This window comes from Lasiosphaeria miniovina, assembly GCF_030549165.1.
Source record: "Lasiosphaeria miniovina strain SMH2392-1A chromosome Unknown B0T26scaffold_5, whole genome shotgun sequence".
NCBI classification, from domain to species: Eukaryota; Fungi; Ascomycota; class Sordariomycetes; order Sordariales; family Lasiosphaeriaceae; genus Lasiosphaeria; species Lasiosphaeria miniovina.
In genome coordinates, this window is record NW_026848224.1 from 1,360,051 (window position 1) to 1,374,906 (window position 14,856).

General features: G+C 58.5%; 6 protein-coding genes across 6 annotated transcripts; 4 read left to right on the forward strand and 2 right to left on the reverse strand.

Annotated features, from left to right (window-relative positions):
* Positions 1-274: 274 nt before the first annotated feature.
* On the forward strand, positions 275-1,259 carry B0T26DRAFT_752955 (uncharacterized protein; the record flags this gene model as incomplete). Its single annotated transcript, XM_060445603.1, has 2 exons — positions 275-754; positions 885-1,259. 2 exons carry the CDS (start codon positions 275-277, stop codon positions 1,257-1,259), a joined length of 855 nt encoding a protein of 284 aa, XP_060294084.1.
* Positions 1,260-2,115: 856 nt separating this feature from the next.
* On the forward strand, positions 2,116-3,571 carry B0T26DRAFT_344718 (ankyrin repeat-containing domain protein). Its single transcript, XM_060434513.1, has 2 exons — positions 2,116-2,530; positions 2,611-3,571. Coding segments are annotated over exons 1-2 (753 nt in total). The 5' UTR covers positions 2,116-2,528; the 3' UTR covers positions 3,362-3,571.
* Positions 3,572-5,800: 2,229 nt separating this feature from the next.
* Positions 5,801-6,701, forward strand: B0T26DRAFT_780447 (uncharacterized protein; the record flags this gene model as incomplete). The annotated part of the gene is made up of 1 exon (XM_060446690.1): positions 5,801-6,701. One exon carries the CDS (start codon positions 5,801-5,803, stop codon positions 6,623-6,625), a length of 825 nt encoding a protein of 274 aa, XP_060294086.1. The 3' UTR covers positions 6,626-6,701.
* A 1,305-nt stretch (positions 6,702-8,006) lies between these two features.
* On the reverse strand, positions 8,007-9,655 carry B0T26DRAFT_715199 (pyridoxal phosphate-dependent transferase). The gene has a single exon (XM_060442229.1). It carries the CDS (start codon positions 9,601-9,603, stop codon positions 8,203-8,205), a length of 1,401 nt encoding a protein of 466 aa, XP_060294087.1. The 5' UTR covers positions 9,604-9,655; the 3' UTR covers positions 8,007-8,202.
* Positions 9,656-10,251: 596 nt separating this feature from the next.
* On the reverse strand, positions 10,252-11,238 carry B0T26DRAFT_651284 (uncharacterized protein; the record flags this gene model as incomplete). The annotated part of the gene is made up of 1 exon (XM_060438263.1): positions 10,252-11,238. A coding segment is annotated over one exon (987 nt), but the record flags the coding sequence as incomplete, so codon positions are not given.
* Positions 11,239-12,876: 1,638 nt separating this feature from the next.
* On the forward strand, positions 12,877-14,124 carry B0T26DRAFT_677187 (uncharacterized protein; the record flags this gene model as incomplete). Its single annotated transcript, XM_060440069.1, has 4 exons — positions 12,877-12,959; positions 13,242-13,451; positions 13,606-13,823; positions 13,895-14,124. The coding sequence occupies 4 exons, from the start codon at positions 12,877-12,879 to the stop codon at positions 14,122-14,124; spliced, it is 741 nt and encodes a 246-aa protein (XP_060294089.1).
* Positions 14,125-14,856: the final 732 nt, after the last annotated feature.

Here is a 14,856-nt window from a genome sequence, read left to right on the forward strand (position 1 = left end):
ACCTGCCCCCTTCCATTGCGCGACGACGCCCAAACCACAAGTCCGAGCCTCCCGAGCACCCGCACCGCACCGCACCCCCGACACGCAACCACCTCCTAACCCGTCTAACCCCGATTCCTCGCCATCAGAAGCAGAAACCTGCCAGGCTCTGCTGGAGTTCACACTATTCCACCAGACTTCAATGTATCAACTAAGTCAGCTTTCGTGAAGAGCATCCTTTCGTTCAAACCCATATTCCGTCCCGAATCCCTGGTAGAACCTGTAGAAAACAGTCATGGAGTCGGGGTCGCAGTCGTCGCGGCCTCAGTCGCGAGCCCAGTCGCAGTCGCGTGCCCAGTCGCAATCCCAACCGTGCCCGTCTGAGCAGCAACAGCAACAACAGCAACAACAGCAGCAACAGCAACAACAGCAAGAGCAGTCACGACTGGGCCGACCGTCGACGGTGCGCCGCAACCCCAGCTCGCGAAGCGTCCCGGCGCGACGCTTCTCGCGGCGGCCGACGTCGGCGACGCTCGCGAGCCGCGTCAGCATCTCGACGGACCCGTTCCCGCCGCCGCCCGTCCCCGACCGCTCGCGCAAGGGCATCCTGCTGCGCAACTGGGACCGCGTACTCGACTGGGTCGAGATGGGGCTGCTTGTCGCGGGCGGCGCGCTCTTTGTCGCCGCCCTCATACCCTCCAGCGGCCGCACCCAGTACTTCGACCACGACGCCGGCAGCGACCCGATTGCGCTCCTTCTCTATGCCATGCCGCTCGTGAGTATTCCTTTGTGTGTCTCCCGCACGTCAAGTTCTGCCCGCCGTCGTCCCTTTCCTCCCAAAGTCGGATGGAACGAGACACGAACCTCTCTTGCCGTGATACTGACACGACCGCCACGTATACCAGGGCGTCCTGACATTCCTGACGATGGGCTTCCAAGAGTTCGTCAACGTGGGCGAGAGCGACCCGATAGCAGACAAGGTGGCCGGACGGCGCAACCGCATGGATAAGCCGCAGCTCAAGCAGGTGCTGGCGCTGCGCGGCTTTATGCTGGCCTACGCGGCCGCGTGCCCGCTGCTGCTGATACTCGGCCCCTACGGCTTGACGAGCAAGGCCCCCGGCTACACCCACTACACGGCCGAGGCCGTCGTCCTGGCTCTTGTTGCGCTCGTCATCATCCTGCTGCTGTTCATGATTGCCGACGGCGTCGGCCGCCTGCGCTCGACTGTGCGCGACGAGCGGCGGAGGGACATCGAGAGCCAGGCTGGGGCCGGTCGTTGAAGGCGTATTCTGCTCTGCTGTGGCTTGGTTCCTGGTCGTCGATAAAGATGAGATGGAACGAGGAAACGGGACGACAGTCGGACTGCCGCAGCCCAGAGCCTTTCCACGGTTCGGGGAAACAAAGGGGACCGAACGCCGTGGCGGTAAGGTGGCTGACCTCACCACATTATATCAAAAGCCCAGTAACATGCCCCAAAAGCCCAGTAAAATGCCCCTGAAAAAACCCTCTGGCGTCATTGGTGGACACAAGGGGTCTGTCATGAACTTCGACGGGTGTGCCGGGACTAGGGTTTTGGTCATCAGCTGGATACTTTTCGGGCCCCGGTAAGTGGGAGCTTCACGCAGCCTCGTTTCGAGTTGGGTCCATTGGCAGCTGCTAACTTACAGAAATCTAGCATGTGCCTATCAGCCGCATTGGATTGTCCAAGTTACTTGCGTGGAAACACTCTTTGGGCGCGGACTTGGACAAACTGCGATGCGCGGGAGCAGCGCCACTGTCGGGCAATCGCTGACGGTGGCGTCGAAGGAAACTGTAAATAACTGGTCTGGAAGTAGTGTTTGGTAATATTGCTTTTAAACATGCTTTGTCGAACCGTGGTTGTCCAAAAGTATCAAGTGTGGCCGCCGTAAAGAGGAATTTGGCTGGGACATTGGGCTGCGTGCCCGTGACAGGCCTGTGTACAATCCCGGCAGTGATCTTGCGCTACGGCAAACGCAGCAGGCAAACGCAGCAGGCAATTGACAAGCTGTTGAGTGGCTTTCGACACGACTGCAACTCCACACAAGTTTTAGTGGTTCAATCGGGGGGTAGAGTCCTAATCTCCTGATAAGTGGATACCCGGCGTTGTGTGCGGGGCTGGTCCAAACCGCCAAAAGCTTGCTTGGCAGAATACGGTGCCGTGGACGGGAAATAAATCAAGAGCCAAAACTTTACGTGGTAGTACCGGGCAAGGTATCCAGGGCGTCTCAGAAGCGCACACAAATCTCGAAAAACCTTAATCTACCTTACCTACGAGACGCTGCAGGTACAGGCGCGAAGGTTCAACAGATCAAGCTCGACCCTGAATGGAGGGGTTGTAGGGCTGAAACGCCCCGCAGCCAGGGCGCTCTGCTCTAGGCTGTTTCCTACCCCGCCCTCCTGCAGCGCCACGGAAGCGCGAACGGTGGTGTCCCGGTCGCAACTCGTCCCGTCGCAGCTCATCACGACGTCACCTCTTCCTCTTAGCCTTGCCAGCGCTCATCGGGGATGCCAACCCACTACCAGACAAGATGTACGGCCAGCCGCCCACCTACCCCATGCCTGCACCCATACCTAGACCTAGCAACTGACGCAGCAGGCGCAAAAACCTAGGATCGACGCTTCGATCCGGCTGCGGCGGGCGATCCACGCCAACGACGCGCTGCTGGCGAAACGTGTCCTCAAGTCGCACCCTGAGCTGCTGCACAACCCGGACCACTCGCCCGCCGGCAACGCCAACTCGAACCTGCACCTGGCGGCGTCGCTCGGCCACCTAGCCATCTGCAAGCTGCTGCTCGAGCTGGGGCACGAAGGGGGCGGCAATAAAATTAGCAGCGGCAACGACGACGACGGCACCAGCACCACGCCGGCGCTCAACGACGACCACCGGACGGCGCTCATGCTGGCCGCAGCGGCAGGCCACACGGAGGTCGTGCACTGCCTGTGCGAGCGGTCGCCGGCGAGCATCTTACGGCGCGACGTGCGCGGCCGCGACGCGCTGATGGAGGCGGCGCTGCACGGCCACGACACGGCGGTGCAGATCCTACTGACGTGGGCCCCCGGCGGCACCGAGGCCGCGCTGGCCCAGGCTGACCTCGAGGGCAACACGGCGCTGCACTTTGCCAGCAGTAATGGGAATTTGCTCGTGCTGCGCACGCTGCTCGCTGCCGGCGCCGACGCGTCCCGCAAGAACATCTGGAACTGGACCGCCGAGGCGTATAGTGCCACGGTGCAGGCTGAGGTTTATCTCAAGGGTTTGATCGCCGAGGTCGAGCGCCGCAAGATGGTCCGCAGGGGCGCCGAGGAGGCCAAGAAGGGCGGGGCTGTCAGGTTGGTGGAGCCGGACGCTGATGCGGGGGACTAGGCATGGCTGGTTGATGAATGAATGGATGGGGTGGGCGTTGAGGTTTTGGCGTTTTGTGTTGGCAAAACGGTTACTTCGTATTAGTTTCGGGACAAGGCGAGGCGTTGCATTTTGGATGTGGTCCTTCTCCACTGGCCGAGCGGGTTGAGTCCTAGAGCGTGCTTTGCTGGGGAGCGTTTAAAGTCGCTTGTGTTGGGCGGGACTCGGGTTACCATTTTTTAGCCGCTGGTTTGCACTTTTATTCTTCAACTTGGTCCGCGAGTCGACAGCACCGTGATCAATTACAGACATCGTTGGGTGGTTGCTTTGGTATTGATACTTACCATGTTCCTATTGGCCCCTGGATTCCTGTTAAGAGACGAATCAGCCACACGAACAATGACACAGCATATTTGGGCAGCCGTTGGCTTTGCACTGCTGTCACTTAGTGCAATAATGCAATAATGCGGTGCGAGACCTTGGATTTGCGAACAATAGCCCACATGCCGGCAGTGCAAGATTGATCCGCAACAAGTAATTAGATTTCAAAATCGAGTATGCAAGTAAGTAGGAAAATAAGGAGTGCTAATAAGTTCCAGGTTGCATTGTCAATTACTCTCTCTGCCCAGCGTTACTTCCAAAAGCTGTGATCTGGCGGGAGTGGCAAAGACTACAGCTCCTTCCAGCTTGCCCTCGCGCTGAGCAGCAGTGTGAATGGCTGCGGTCGTTGGAGAGCGTAGTGACCTGCAAACAGGGTATTGGATGAGGCGGGATGCTTCCAGCCCCGAAAACTCAAGGAATTCACTTGCGTATGGGACATGATCTGGTGCGCCGGGAAGAACTGTCACTCGGAAGCAGTTGCCTGACAAATTGCTATGCCGATAAGCACAGCCGATCGTGGTGGCCCTGCCTTCTTGATCCCATTTCCAAGCAAACACGGCACGGTGCTCGCAATGTCTGGCAACATTTCTCCCCCATGGCACCACGGTGCAGATGAAGGAAAGGAGCAGCACAGGCAGGTGCTGTGGCATGATGTATGCAAAATGTACAGGTGGCCGAATGGGGCGGCGGTGAGTGGCAAACTTGGCCATGGCGGCAGCGTGTGGCATCATGATAGCCTGCCTGCCTGACTCCTCTTGGGAAGACGAGAAGACACCAAAACAGCAAACAGCAAACGTGGCCCATCTATTGCTCCCTATTGGTCCCCTCAGCACTTTGAGGTGGTTCAGTCCTATGTCAGTGGGTCCTGAGCCGTGAACAGCTTCCCAGCTTCCTTTTCGTTCTTTCGTCCCTTGAAATTACTGCTTGATACCTTGGGCATCTGTCCTCCTCCTGGCACGGGAGCGGTGTGTATCTTGGGCAGTTGCCGTTCCCACTCGCGTAGACCTGTCCCTGCCCAACTCGCCCCCCCTCAACTAAGGTACGTGGGTACTTGGTACCTGGGGGCCCCAAGAAACATCCTTCCTACGCCCACACCTCCTAACTAAGGCAAAACAAGAACACTCGGGGTCACGGGTGACAGGACAATCTTGTAGGATAGGCCGCGATCTAAATTCCTTCCCAAAAACCCACCAGCAACTCGCAATCGCCAGTCGGCCAGCCGGTCACCGGCCAATATCGTTTCGATAGGATCCATTTCTTTGAGAATTCTGGAGGACGATTCGCTGGACAGCCTAGCCTAGTACTCTCGATGGCCATCTGGATATTGGCAATGGCTAGGGTTTTGGGGAAGGAAAGGTGATCGGGCCGGGAAAGAAACGGTACGTCGTTCTTGTTTACTCGCGCGCCGTTGAAAATATTTCGATTATCTCAGGGGCACGCGTTTCGTTTTGTCAACTCCCCACAGCTTTCCCTTACCCGTGCCTTCATTTCTTCCCCCCCGGGCCCCGCATTTCCTATTCCAAGCCTCTCGATCTCTATTTCTGGGTCTAGGTACTTCTCTATCCCACGTCTGATTCGGGTTGCACCAACCTTTACCCCATACTCGCTGGGCTTCTTTCCAGACGCGGTTTGCCTCCTGTCACACCTTCCTCCCACGCCACTCTGTGCTTCTTTCTTGGACCCACTCCTTCTAATGACCCGACTTTCCCTCAGACCACCAACCATTCATTTCCGGTTCTCTTTTTCCCGCAACACTCCCCCGAGGTCACCATGGGCTTTCTCTACCCAAGACAATCTGGGCAACTTGCTTTTGTTTAGCCCCTCTTCTGATGTGTCGTTGGAGTTTCCACCACATAGTTTGATTTAAACGCTAGACTTTGCAGTGATTACCACCTCTGTTTCTTCTGACTCTAGAGCTGTTGGCACTGCAGGTTGAAGAGCCCTTGACCTCCTCTGATTGACGCAAGTTGGCTGACTCTATCCCTCGAAACCAGATTATTGATTAAACATACTATCGACATCTTTACCAACAATATCCTTAGAAACGCCCACGCCAACCATCCTTAACCACTCGGGAAAATGGAGACGTTCCTGTGTGGATCGAACCCCCATTTCGGGCGGGACCCTGGCCCGGCACCGACAAGACACGGCAATCCGCCGGTGCCGCCAACCTTCTACACAGCCCCGATCCAACCGCCCTTCCCTCCGGCGTCGGCCCCTCCAATCCCGCCTCTGTTCGCGGCGCCGCACATGCCACCCGCGGCGCCGCACATGCCACCGGTGACGCCGTACACGGCACCAGGCGGCCAGGTGCCCCTGGCACCCGGCCAGTTCTACATCGGAACAGGGATGGTGGCGCCGGGCGTCGGCCAGGTCCCCGGCGCCAGGTTCACAACGGCACACCAAGGGCCAGTGCAGTACGTAGCAAACCAAAAGGGCAGCGGGCGGGTGCCTGTGCCAGCACCAGTGCAAGACCCAAGCTTCACGGCGGGCAACCTGGTCAACCACACGGGGGGCATAGGGCTGGAGCCGGGGTACGACTACTTCTTCCACCGCAAGCACACCAAGATTATCGTGCTCAAGCTGCCCGGCGTCAAGGCGCCGTGGGAGCTGACGCCCGGCACCGACCGCATGGAGATACCCTTCCGCGCCACCTTCGTCCCCACCAATACCACCATGGCCGAGCTGCTCGAGGGCTTCGGCGCAACCAACCCCGACAAGGCGAGGAACAGGCTCACCGAGGTCCACGAGAATGGCAACGGCCGGTGGCACCGCGGCATCGCCGTGTGCGGCGACGACCCCTACCGCACCGGCCTGACCTGTCGTGAGATGGGCTGGGACAAGACGCGCACTGGCCTACCCGGCGGGAAGCCCGCCGTCTACTTGTACATTACCAAGGGGTAGTATGCGAGGCACGGCGATGTATGAAAGGTGATGAATTGCTTGGGGAAGCTAAAATCTATCGGCCCGCAGGCGGGAAATCTATGTGGCATGGAGTGGACCACCACCGCTGGATAGGGTGGATTCGCAGGGGCCATTTGGTGGACTCGGCTGGGTTAGGCTTGGCCTGTGCCCAGCATAGGCAGCCTGTAAGGGGTGGATCTTGCGAGGATCGGAGAGGAGTTTCTGAAGCAAGTGTGTTGATTGGCAGGGTGTTTATTCCCAGGCTTGTGTCCTGGTTGACTTGGCGTCGGGGGGTGGCTTGCTACTTCCTTTCTTCCGGTGGTCCTTTTTCCTTTGTTTTCGCGGTTGGTTCTCTCTCTTGATTTACTTGTCGAAATAGACCCGAGGGACTGGTCGATCGGATGAACTTCGGACAGGTTGAGCCGTGAAATGCCGCTTTGCTGTGTCGTGGTTGTGTCAGGAAGGAGCAATTTCCCAATTGGTAGATATAACGCGTAAGCTGCATGAAGGAAGGCGCCGCAGGCACAGCGCCGCAGGCCAAGAGCGCCGCAGGCACTGGGAGCCCTAGGGGGTTGCCCCCTAGAAATCCAACAATTAGACCATGAACATCGAAACATAGAATTACTGAGTATCATGAGAATTTGTTCTGGTATTGAGAAGCTAGAATAGCTGTAAATCTGTTATCCCGAAGTTCAGCCGGGCAGAGTCCTTGTGGAACTTCCAGAGCGGTAATACGGCCTGCTCTCGCCGCTAGTTCTCCGTTACTATTGCGTACGCCATCACGGCTCACAAGTCACAGGGAGCTACGCTTGACAGGACTGTGCTTGATATCTCTGAGCGGGATTTCTCTTCAGGGCCTACTTATGTGGCTGTCTCGCGCGTTGCTAGTCTGCAGGGCTTGATGTTTGACGTTCCTTTTGCCCTGGACCAAATGCAGGTCAAGAATGACGTTACAGGTGCCTGCGTGCGGCGGATTACCAGGGCCATGTTGACGCCGGCGAGGTGTTGGTTCCGGGTGTAGCCTAGATAGGAGTCGACTTTTTCTGCCTCAATACCATGCTGTTTACGTTGTGATGACTCTCCTGTGTTTTTTACTTTTGACACAGTTGACACAGTTGAGTCAACTTTTGGTTACGAGTTATGGCACAAAGCGGGGTTGTCCTTACTAATTTCTTAGTAAAATGGCCCAGCCACCCATTCCCTCGAGCGGAGCGAGGACAGCCCGCGGCAGGCGCCGCCAGAGGCTGAAAAGAACGGTATGGAATGGGTTGTTCTCTCTAAAAACCACAGGCCGAAGGCCGCCAGCTATGAAGCGCGATTCCAGGTGTGATGTAAACCCTAACCCTGAGGATAATCTTGTGGTGGGGCTTTCAAGGCATCCGTTCAGCTGACCCCTTCCTGACTGGTCAGGTGCTTATTTTATTTTACCGATGATTGAGCAAGTTGGGTTGGCGCTTTGGCATGGGTCGGGTTTCCTTTTTTCGTTGAATTACGACCTCTAGGTCTGAATCTCCGATTTCATTGCAACCTACAATCACCGCATTGCGTACCACATCCGCCTCCTTCCAGAGGCCTATCTAGTCCACGATCCCGTCGGTACCTGGGCCATTACTGCCATTGGTACCTGGGCCATTACTGCCATTCCTCCCCATTAAACCCAGCCGGTCTCGCAAAAACATCAGTGCACGCTGCTGCATCTCGGCTAGCTCAGCACCCACCTTGTCGCCGCCACGCCTTACCAACACTGGCCCAGCACTTGGAGCCTCCTCGGCTGAGGCACGCACTAGAAACACGGCTAGTGGCACGTCCGGCTCGTCGGCCTGCACGACGACAAAGGACATGGCGCTGAACACGTACCGGCGCTTGAACTCGGGCAGACCCAGTCCCGGCTCGGCTACCTCGTGGAGCCCAACGACAGCGTCGAAGAGGGGCTCGTGATGCGGCCTTAGCCGACGCAGACGCAAATCCTTGACACCGCCGCTGACGCTGTCCCAGAACCGGTCCCCGAGCAAGAAATCCTCCAGTCCGCCCTCGCCGGTGAAAACGGCATCGACACGCACCAGCTCGGCCACAAACGCATCGACGGCGCCAGCCGTGATGTGCGGCATGGTGATGTAATGCACCATATCTCGCTCAGGAGCCAGGTGCGCGCGTGCGGCCACCCAGGGTGGCACGCCCGCCCGCTCGATCATGGTGATGAGGCTATCGCCACCGTGGTAGTAGCGCGCGTGTATGCCCGCCGCCGCGAGCCCGGCCCGCAGCCGCTCCGAGTTGCCCACGCAGTACGTGTGCAGCTCGCGCAGGTTGGCTTCACCGTATAGCTGCTGGAACAGCCACGTCTCCATCACGATGCGCGGCCCGACGGCTGGCGGTCGCACCGATGACGCTCTGGCGGCGGCGATGGCGGCTTGGGGGTCGTGGTCGGGAAAGGGCACCGTGTGCACAACGACTTCGCCTGACTGCATGACGCCGTGCACGAAGTGGCTCAGCGTGATACCCTGAACCACGGGGCGGCCATCGATGTCGTGCACCAGCTTCGAGGCGACGCCCAGGGCGACGGGGTCGGGCTTGAAACCGAGGTCGAGCGCGCCGTCGACGTGAGTATACGACACGCGGATACCGCAGTCAAACAGCGCCTGCCGCAGCCCGGCCACGTCGTCGCAGCCGCCGGCGAACGTGGTGCCGAGGTTGAGAAACAAAATCACGGGCGCCTCTTTGTCCGCGGCCTGGTCCTTCAGCGCCTGGGCCACGAGCTCGCCAGCCACCATGCGCCCGACGTCGTCGGCGGGGATCTCGCGAAAGTGCGCGGCCATGTCGCGGCACGCCGTCTTGACGCTGTGGTGCGTCGCCGATGAGTAGTACACAAACGCTGTCGGGAACTGCGCCAGCGCCGTGTGTATGCCCACGCGGTTGCCCATGGTGCCGCCCGACGTGAAGTAGGCCGGGAACAGCGCGCTGTCGGGCGCGTCCGCCGGCATGCCGAAGCTGGCCTTGCGCTCCGCCAGGATCTCGGCCGCCTGCGCGGCTGCCCACGCGCCGTCGAGCGCCACGGGCAGGAACTCGGCCACCATGGCCCCCAGCGCCGAGTACGGCGCCTGGTTGACCGGGTAGCCCGCCGACTGCGCCCGGTCGCGGATCCCGCGCTCGCTCTTGGCCGCGAGCGCCCGCGTCAGCTCTGCCCGCCTCGCGCCGTCGCTGGCTGGTGCCACCAAAGCCTCCCAGCCGCTCGAGTCCCAGGCAGCAGGCCCCGCCAGCGCGGCCACGAGGCCCTCGGCGTCGGTGGCCGTGGCGCTGGGCTGCACGGTCAGAAGCGCAAACCCATCTCTCTCGGGGATGCTCCGCAGGCCCCACGTCGTCTGCCAGTACGAGCCCGGCTTTTTTGTGCGAGAGGCCGCATAGAAGACGATGAGGTCCAGCGAGTACGGGGGCGCTTCGATCTGCACGCCTCGCGCGGCTAGCACGTCGTGCAGCAGCCGCCGGTTGCGAGCGCAGCACGCAAATATCGCGCGCAGGGCCGGAGCGTCGAACCGCAGCTCCTGCAGGCTGACCAGCAGCGGGCCGACGCCGTCGCGCGACCCCGACAGCGTCTTATCGGTGCTGCGGATGTACTCGACCTGGACCTCGGCCGAAGGTGTCCCGCCGAAGCTGCCCGGCTTGAGCACCGCGGCCAGGTGCGGCGAGTCCGAGTTGGTCCCGCCGGCCACGATCGTTGCCGCGGCAATGACGTCGTCGTCGTCGTCGTCGTCGTCATCGTCATCCTCCTCCTCCTCGCCGTCTTGGGTTACAACATCAGGCTGGAAAGGGTCACGCAGCACCAGCCGCGGGATGCCGAGCTGCTTGCGCGTCGCGGGCGCCAGCGTGGTCACGTAGTCGAACGTGCGCGAGGCATCGACGTGCAGGAACACCCTCAACCCCGGGGCCTGCACCAGCCGGCGCACGGCCGCAAGGTCGTCGTACTGGCCGCGCGAGTTGCCCAGCGTGACGCACAAGATGACGGGCTGGCGACCGCCGCTCGACCTCTGGAGCAGCGTGTCGAGCGCGGCAGGGTCGGCGAACCCCCCTGCAAACCGCACCGCGTCAAGCCCGCCAAACATGATGGCGGCCGTTTCCACGACGTCGTGCTCGAGAAAGCCCGCGGCGAGCAGCGGCTGGCTGGCAGGCTCGTGGTGGCGCAGCAGCTCCTGCTGGACGGCGCGGATGCCGTACTGGTTGGCCTCGACCCAGTGACAGATGTAGCCCGCGGCGGTGTCGTGGGATGCGCGTTCGCCCTTGGCCTGGATCGCCTGCCGCTCGTACTCCTTGAAGTGGAACGGCCAGCTGCGGTCGATGTCAGCCGGCAGGTTGAGGTTGTTGCTCACCCACGCCAGCCCCGTGTCGCGCACCACCGTCGCCGTCGCCCGCCACAGCGCGTCAGAGCCCGGCGAGAACGCCCCCGGCGGCCGCCCCGCGCAGTGCTCATATAGCGCGTCGACCTGCTCGAAAACGGCGCGGATGCTGTCTGGGTCACGCTTCCACTTGTTGATTATGGGCTCGTCGAGCCACAGATGGCGTGCGTCCCGGAAGGCTTGCTCCACGCGGCCTGGTCGCTTCTCGGCACTACTACGAAACGGCATTGTGTTAGTAACCTAGGTTCAAAGTTTCCAAATGATTACTGTCTAGGAAGAAATCCTGATTCAGGAGATCACCGTCACGAACCTAATCCACGACGATTAGCATGCTGCTGTCAACACAACAAGCCAGCTCTCCTCTCTTCGGCTCATACCTTGTTTTAGATCCCAATCCCACATCTGCGGCGATGCCGTTTTTGTGGATCCCGTTGATCGTCGTCTTCTCGAACCCCTGGGCCTGGGGTGGTGCACTCTCCCCTACATCAGCGCCAATGTCGTTGCGGTCGTTGCGCGGGAGTTGGCTAGGTGCGGTGCTGGCCATGATGGATCAGTTCTGCTATTGCTCTAATTAGGAGCTTGGATTTTGTTCCGAGTACACGAGGACACCACACAGTTGCCAAGAGAGGGAAACTTGAACAAATCGCCAGGCTGGCTCACCGCGGCAGGCTTTATGAAGTCAATATTTATCCCCCACCCCCCTTCCGCTCAACCCGAATCCTGGCACATGATCTCTACAGAGACTACAGGGTCCTATGTCTTGGCTGACAATCCTTCACCCACCAGTTGCGTGAAACAGAAAATAGCGCAGATGAGACGAGACGTGGTATAATAATCAACTGGCAACTCCGGCCCGCGCGACGCCGCAGAGTTTGCTCGATGGCGCAACAGCGGAGTCAGACCAGCAAGGCGATATTTACTCGGCTCGTGACGGAGAAGCTGGCTTGCAGAGACAAAGATACAGCATGACGGCGGAAGCCGATTATAGCCCCAGGTCAGCCATTACACAAGGCCACGGCAGAGGGCCATGTCGCAACCCGGCACGGTTATCATGTACGAGTCTAGAGGAGGACGAGCAGGTGTTACACAAGCTTATCATGCCGCGTGATGCAACTCTCGCATCTAGATAAGCACGTGCAGGTGCTTGTTGGCACCATAGCGTGGCTGTCTTATTCCAACCGCCTGTGCAGGACTGTTCAATAGTATAGCAGCGGCTGACCCTTTGCTGTTCAGAGCACTACTCTTGTTGTGGCTGTGAACATTATCCAGTTAATTGTTGCTCTCTAGACTCGCTCCCACGTGAGGAAAACAATAAACAAGACAAAATAGTCTGCCGGCCATCCTCGACTAACCCTTGAAAGAGGCGCTGCTGATCCTCGGTACTTTTGCTCGTGCCTCTCCGCGTCACGCAATTCCACCATTTCATGCCCACACCGTCAATCCAGTAACCACAAAATGACGCCCACCGGCCAACCCCTCTGGACACCATCACTGTCTGTGCCATGGACATGCACAACATGACAATAGCCAGCATCCATCCATCCATCCACACATCCCCCCACATGCGTCCGCTCTATTCGCCAACTAGGAAGATGCGTCCTGTACCTTGCCGCACTCCTTCTGCTTGGGCAGCTGCATGGTACGTATCCGTTGACTAATGCGCTACAGCCAGGGTTGCCGCCCCAGGATGGTGTTTAAGTTTTATCTTGACTCTGTCGCAGTTAATTCACAGCCCTAGAAGTTCCTCTTGGTTACGAGATACTGGTGGTTAACGTTCGAAACAGCCCGCCTGTTCCATCCTGTCTACCTTTGGGACTCTGGCTCGTCCCGAAGTAGAAGCAGAAGACAAAGGAGCTGGGGTTAATCATGTGGCGACTTCTATGTTTTGCCACGTGTTTCATGCTCGCCGGTCTCCATGCTCGCCAGTCTCCATGCTCGCCGGTCTCCATGTACCTCTCGAAGAATCTATTTTGCTACCAAACGCTATTGTCTTTTTCTTTCCAGTCTCTAGGTAGTTCCCCCAGAGCCATAATGGTATATCTATATCTTGGTATCCAACCCTATCCCATATCCTTTCTCAGATCGTATCCTTTTAACTGTATTAGCATCGAGCAAGTCGCTGGCCGCTTGCACCCGATGCATACCCCTCCGCCCCAACCATTAGACCTATACTATCGCCAACTGGTAGCTGTTGTTTGGTGTCGAGTTGATTGTTGACACGATTGAGCCAGCTCGGTCGACCTCGGGACAGCAGAAGATACCCATCCGCCCCCCTTGGCGCCCCCGAGCCCATACGAGAGCAAAACATTCTACAGCGGCGTCGAGGGGAGGTTGCTTGCGCGTACCAGCACCTACGCCTATCCCCAATCCCGCATTGAGGACGGAATCGACTACAAAGCCTTTGCTACGATTGGCAAAGACCGCAAGATTCTGTCGGCGTGGTCTATCAAACTCATTAATTATCTGAAGAACGCGTTAGAGAGTCCAGAGTGGCAATGCATGTACTCTATCCAGATTGGCATCCCTCGGGGCGGCCCGACTCCCACTCCCCGCTGCGAGAGCTAGTGTTCATGGTTGACACTGCTCCGGAAGCAGCATTTGCTGGGAGCACGCTCGTGATGCGGCGCTCGTGTGCTGCTTCATCCTTCGCAAGGCTGGCGTTCTTGACATGGAGGTCGAGGTCAGGGAGGTTGACCCTGCCTTCTCGGCCTACGATGGAGGCCTTGGATACATCATCAACCCGGCGCACGGGAGAGGTCCGGCGCACTGGAGAGGTTGCCAGGCGTCATTTGTCACGGACCCAACCACCGCGAGTCAGCGTGAAAGACAACACGCCTACTACTCTGGCATCACACTACTCAGGCATCACACTACACACTAACAGCGGCCTCAGCGTTCGCCTGGGTTGCCGCCGGCAAGACAGCGGCGTCAACAAGATGGCTTCGCAGTAGCTGCTCAACCACGACATGCAGACGGACAACAACCCCGGAAGCCCCCAACAGGCAACACACATGCATGCACATCCGCAACGTGCCCGCACGCAAAATGCTCAAAAGAATCGCGGCTTACATCAACTCGTCTACCCGGCTGCGTGACGACTACCCGGCTGCGTGACGACATCAACCTGGTCGCCGGTGGCTATTCGATCAGAGCAATGTCGTCGCGTGCCTGAACCAGGACTTTGATTGTGCCCAGGTGGTTTGCGACTACCTTGTTGAGGACGAGTCAGATTTGCTGAGTGTGCCGGATTGTTCACATGAGCCCTGTTGCTTGGTGTGGCGGGAGGAACGAGAGGGTTTCGTGGCTCTGACTGTGGAAGTTGGTTTGTTGAGGGAGGATATGACAACAAGGCAGCTTGCTAGTTAAAGCAAAGTACTTTGGATAACTACTTAGATATAGTCAACCCTCCCATTGGCTATGTCCTCCCAGAATACTCAGAATACTCACATAAATATCATTGAGAGAGCCTGCCACCTCCTTGCCCGCAACGCCGCTCAGATTCTCCGAACATTAAATCACTCTGCTAGTAAAATCTAGACTACAGAGGCTGACCTTAACAGATCAAGCTCTGGACTACAGCATCAGTCTGCAGATGTCACCTCCGTAATGATATGACGTTCTTCTTGGCAGGTTGTATATACTTCGCAGACGTATTTGGCTGCGCCGCAAGCAATTAATTCACCTCCAACCCTCTCGGTTTCACTTTCGGCCCCCGACAACCTCGAATGCGGGCCCCTGCAGCAATTAAAGAAACAACAACCTGTACGGCACTGCAAATGTTAACACTGGAAGCAGGTACACAGCAGGACGGGCTGGAATATTATGGCCCCCGTCCCCCTTTGCCAA